The sequence below is a fragment of the Pan paniscus genome, chromosome 7, assembly GCF_029289425.2.
Source record: "Pan paniscus chromosome 7, NHGRI_mPanPan1-v2.0_pri, whole genome shotgun sequence".
Classification (NCBI taxonomy): Eukaryota; Metazoa; Chordata; class Mammalia; order Primates; family Hominidae; genus Pan; species Pan paniscus.
This window is the reverse complement of record NC_073256.2, coordinates 101,982,274-101,987,517: the sequence shown is the minus strand read 5'-3', so window position 1 is coordinate 101,987,517 and position 5,244 is coordinate 101,982,274. Positions and strand designations below refer to the sequence as shown.

Below are 5,244 nucleotides of genomic sequence, written 5' to 3'. Positions count from 1 at the left end.
AAGGATATGAAGAGACACTTCTCAAAAGAAGACATTTATGCAGCCAACAGACACATGAAAAAATGCTCATCAAAACTGGCCATCAGAGAAATGCAAATCAAATCCGCAATGAGATATCATCTCACACCAGTTAGAATAGCGATCATTAAAAAGTCAGGAAACAACTGGTGCTGGAGAGGTAGTGGACAAATAGGAACACTTTTACACTGTTGGTGGGACTGTAAACTAGTTCAACGGTAGTGGAAGATAGTGTGGCGAATCCTCAAGGATCTCGAAATAGAAATACCGTTTGACCCAGCCATCCCATTGCTGGGTATATATACCCATAGGATTAGAAATCATGCTGCTAAAAGGACACACGCAGACGTATGTTTATTGCGGCACCATTCACAGTAGCAAAGACTTGGAACCAACCCAGATGTCCATCAATGATAGACTGGATTAAGAAAATGTGGCACAAATACACCATGGAATACTATGCAGCCATGAAAAAGCATGAGTTCATCCCCTTTGGAGGGACACGGATGAAGATGGAAACCATCATTCTTAGCAAACTATCGCAAGGACAAAAAAAGCAAACACCGCATGTTCTCATTCATAGGTGGGAATTGAAGTATGAGAACGCTTGGACACAGAAAGGGGAACATCACACACCGGGGCCTGTCATGGGCGGGGGGAGGGGGAGGGATAGCATTAAGAGATATACCTAATGTAAATGACTAGTGAATGGGTGCAACACACCAACCAGGTGAATCTTGGAAGGCAAAAGCTACTGAATTTAGCGAATTTGTGGAGGCATTCCCAGAAATCAGCCAGGTGAAGTATCACACAACCGAAGACTGCACAACTCCTGTAAGGCAGCACGATGCGGCAAACCCAGACGGCCACTCTTCTCACCCCTCCTCCGTTGGCTGTTCTGGGTAACGAGGTTCAAAAGTCACCTAGGCAACTGCCAAAATAGCTGAAATGGAGTAAGGGCTTCAGGCTGGTGACTAGCAGAGGTCCACCTGACCCCCGTAAGCTGCTGAACAAGAAGGGCTGCCAGAAATGTCCCCCTAGGGAATTTGGTGGAGACGAAGACCCGCTCACTGGACAAGGGTTCCTCCCAGGAGACGCCCGAGCGGAAGAAACGGGCTGTGAGCCACGCCCTTTCACCCTCCGCTACCCCGCCCTGGGCTGGTGAAGGTGCGCGTAAGGATGAGGACTACTGAGCCCTGAAGAAATAAATCCTTCCCCTTTGACCCCAAGGAGGATTGCCTGTGAGGATCTTCAACGAGTCTACCCGTGTCTAGACACGGGAGCAGGTCTGTCCGGCACAGCACCTCCCTCAAGGAGGAGAAGAGTGAGGAGAAAGGAAACTCAAGTCTGACCATTCTGTCCTGGGAGAGAAGAGGAGGATCTCATCTCTCATCTGTCCAAGCAAGGCAAGGAGACTTTCTCTCATCTTTCCAAGCAAGGCAAGGAGACTTTGTATAATTAGGAAACAAAAAGAATTTAGAAGGAATGAAAGCAGCCCGTAAGGTGCATTCCTAAGGACTGCCCATTGAAACTGACACAATTGCCCTTGTTTGATGAGAGGAATGAGCAGAGCACTGAGGTGGTGAACAGGGATCTAGTGAGACTTTCCCAGCATGTTTCTACCAAAGCTTTCTCTAAGCTTCTCGGAACACTCTCCTAATAAGCAGATGTTTGGCCCTTCAGAAAGTCAACAAGCAAAATGCCTTGAGTGTCCCAAAACACTGATGCCATGATGTTGGCTCCTGACTGGCCTCCTTTTCCTTTGACTGGACCACTGCCACCTCTCGGTAGCCGTCGCTTTGATGATGCTTTGCCTTCGAGGTCATATTGGTAAAGCCATGTTCCAACTTCCGGTTACAATTTGTCAGAGGGATGCGTCAGGATCGTGATCCCTCCTGTTTAAAATTTCCACTGATAGCTCTCGTCGTAACTGCAGCTGATCTGGGCACAGTGGTTTTCACAGCCACTGCAGGATTCATCTCCCACATCTTCTCACCTCTTCTTGAAACAAGCTATACATTCGTAAAGAGTTCATTTCTTTGGGGTAGTGTCCTTAGAAGCTTTTGTGAAAACATCAATGATTTCTTCATTCTTCCACCCAAGCTTCACCAGAAATTTGATGTTTGCTCTTGCTGCAATTTTCGTGGAATTCATGTTGCTCTGATAGGAGTCCTTTTCAGTGGATGTCTCATCCTTCTCAGTGCCTCAAACTCGATCTAGTTCAGAAAGGTTATAAGAAGTTCGGACAAGTTTATTTGAGTGCAAACCAGTGGAAACCCATGCATAGTTTCTTCACCATGTGCATTTTCTATGAACCTTTTGAAGAACCCCTGTGTTGAACATTGCCCAAGTCGTGGGAGAGAAGTGGGTGCGGTCCACTTCCTGTCCTCAATTTGCCCGCAGCGGAGGAGTGCAGAGAGCAGGGAAACGCAACCCCAGAGAGATCCTGCCCTGCAGCATGCAGCAGACTGCTGGCCCAGTCCTGGCTCCATGGGGTGCTGTGTGGGCCCAAGCAAGTTGACCAAACTCCCTGACGCTGAAATGAATCCTAGGTGGCCCAATTCCAGTAGCCATTATAGGACTGCCCTGCAGGGACAGTTAATTAACTCAGGAAAAGCAACCTAGCTCCAAGGTTAGCAACCAGGAGTTCCAGTTGATTCCATTAGTGCACCCCTTGAGGCATTCCCAAGCTGGAGTCTGGTGGAAGATGAGGCTCAGTGTGATTGGATGGAAGCAGCAACCAATCAAGGAGAAGTCCCACCCACTCTGCCCTGTGCGTCTATAAAGGCGACGGGTGGCGGCCGCGGCACTCATTGAAGCCGCCAGTTGGGAGAGGAGCAGAGCCAGGCCGGTGCTCCCGAAGGCAGCAAGATGTTGCGAGCCACAGCTCCCTGCTGGTTCCCACCTGGATACCCAGAAGCTAAGAAGGTGGCCGAGGAGGCGGCCCTGGAGGCAAGAAGCCGCCAGTTGGGAGCGGAGCAGAGCCAGGCCGGTGCTCCCGAAGGCAGCAAGATGTTGCGAGCCACAGCTCCCTGCTGGTTCCCACCTGGATACCCAGAAGCTAAGAAGGTGGCCGAGGAGGCGGCCCTGGAGGCAAGAAGCCGCCAGTTGGGAGCGGAGCAGAGCCAGGCCGGTGCTCCCGAAGGCAGCAAGATGTTGCGAGCCACAGCTCCCTGCTGGTTCCCACCTGGATACCCAGAAGCTAAGAAGGTGGCCGAGGAGGCGGCCCTCGAGGCTCCAGAATTCCCCCTGCCCTCTCATCAGCCTGCCCAGAGCTTCGGGCTCCGGGTGCCCCAGATGCACAACCAGGCCTCCGCATTTGTGGACATCCAGGCGGAGCCCCAGAACAGGGGTCCGGCGGTGCCCCCAGCGTGTCCCAAGGTGGTGACGGAGGCGTGCTACTTCCCTGCACAGAGGGGATCGGCCTGCTGCTTGCCAGCCGCCCCAAGGCTGACAGAGAGGCCCTCGGGAGTCCGCATCTCAGCCCCCAGGAAGAGGAAGACGATCGCCCAGTCTTCCAGCCCTTGCTTGGTCACAGGTTGCACAGATGCCAAGAGAACCCGCGTGGCCAGCAGCAGCCAACGCTCCAGTGGCTCCAAGGTCGGCAGACAGCCAGGGAAGACGCGCAACAGGTCAGGGATGGCATGCAAGACCACCACCACCATCAGCTCTAAGCGAATCGTCCGTCGTCCATCCTTACCGAGTTTGAAGAAACCTATTGTCCTCCGAAGGTCTGGGTGCCAAGTCCCCACCGTCCTCCGCCGAGGCTATCTCCAACTGTTCACCGAAGAGTGTCTCAAGTTCTGCGCCTCCAAGCAGGAGGCCGAGGAGAAGGCGCTGAACGAGGAGAAGGTGGCCTACGACTGCAGCCCCAACAAGAACAGGTACCTGAACGTGGTCCTGAACACCCTCAAGAGACTGAAGGGCCTGACCCCCAGCTCCATGCCGGGCCTCAGCAGGGCCGCCCTGTACAGCCGCCTCCAGGAGTTCCTGCTCAGCCAGGACCAGCTCGAGGAGAACGGCTACCCCTTCCCGCACCCCGAGCGGCCCGGAGGCGCCGTCCTCTTCACTGGCCAGGGGAAGGGGCCCGGCGACTCCTCCTGCAGGGTCTGCTGCCGTTGTGGCACCGAGTACCTGGTGTCCTCCTCGGGCCGCTGTGTACGCGACCAGTTGTGTTATTATCACTGGGGGCGGGTCCGCTCGAGCCAGGTGGCTGGAGGCCGGGTTAGCCAGTACACCTGCTGTGCAGCTGCTCCTGGCTCTGTGGGCTGCCAGGTGGCAAAGCAGCACGTGCGGGACGGCCGCAAGGACAGCCTCGATGGCTTCGTGGAGACCTTCAAGAAAGAGTTGTCCAGAGACGCTTATCCAGGAATCTACGCCTTGGACTGTGAGATGTGCTACACCACGCATGGCCTAGAGCTGACCCGCGTCACCGTGGTGGACGCCGACATGCGAGTGGTGTACGACACCTTCGTCAAGCCCGACAACGAGATCGTGGACTACAACACCAGGTTTTCCGGAGTCACCGAGGCCGACGTCGCCAAGACGAGCATCACCTTGCCCCAAGTGCAAGCCATCCTGCTGAGCTTTTTCAGCGCCCAAACCATCCTCATCGGGCACAGCCTGGAGAGCGATCTGCTGGCCCTGAAGCTCATCCACAGCACCGTGGTGGACACGGCCGTGCTCTTCCCGCACTACCTGGGTTTCCCCTACAAGCGTTCCCTCAGGAATCTCGCGGCCGACTACCTGGGACAGATCATCCAGGACAGCCAGGACGGCCACAACTCCAGCGAGGACGCAAACGCCTGCCTGCAGCTGGTGATGTGGAAGGTCCGACAGCGCGCCCAGATCCAGCCACGCCACCGGTCCGCCTCTCCCGCCGCCCTGGCCTGTCCTTGGCCCCAGGCCCCTTCCACAACCGCCATCAGTCCTGAGAGCTCACCCTGTCCACCTCGCCGCAAGGCCAAAGAAACCGGAGCAGTCGACGGCAGGAGAGGGCAAAAAGCCAAGAGTAACCCCAACCGGCCACTCCCAGTCCCCCGGAATCCCTGCCGCGGACCCTCGGGCCTGTCCCCATCCCTCTGCCCTTCCCAGACCTCTGTCCTTCCACTAATCGCCTCCCGCAGCACCGAGCCGCCACTCCCAGTCCCCCGAGTCCCTGCCGCGCCCCCTCGCGCCTGTCCACATCCCTCTGCCCATCCGAGACCTCTGTCCTTACACCACTAG

General features: G+C 55.6%; 1 protein-coding gene across 1 annotated transcript; it reads left to right on the top strand.

The window, feature by feature from the left end:
* The first annotated feature begins 2,889 nt into the window (after nucleotides 1-2,889).
* On the top strand, nucleotides 2,890-5,244 carry LOC134730922 (exonuclease GOR-like). The gene has a single exon (XM_063606596.1). The coding sequence runs from the start codon at nucleotides 2,890-2,892 to the stop codon at nucleotides 5,242-5,244; it is 2,355 nt and encodes a 784-aa protein (XP_063462666.1).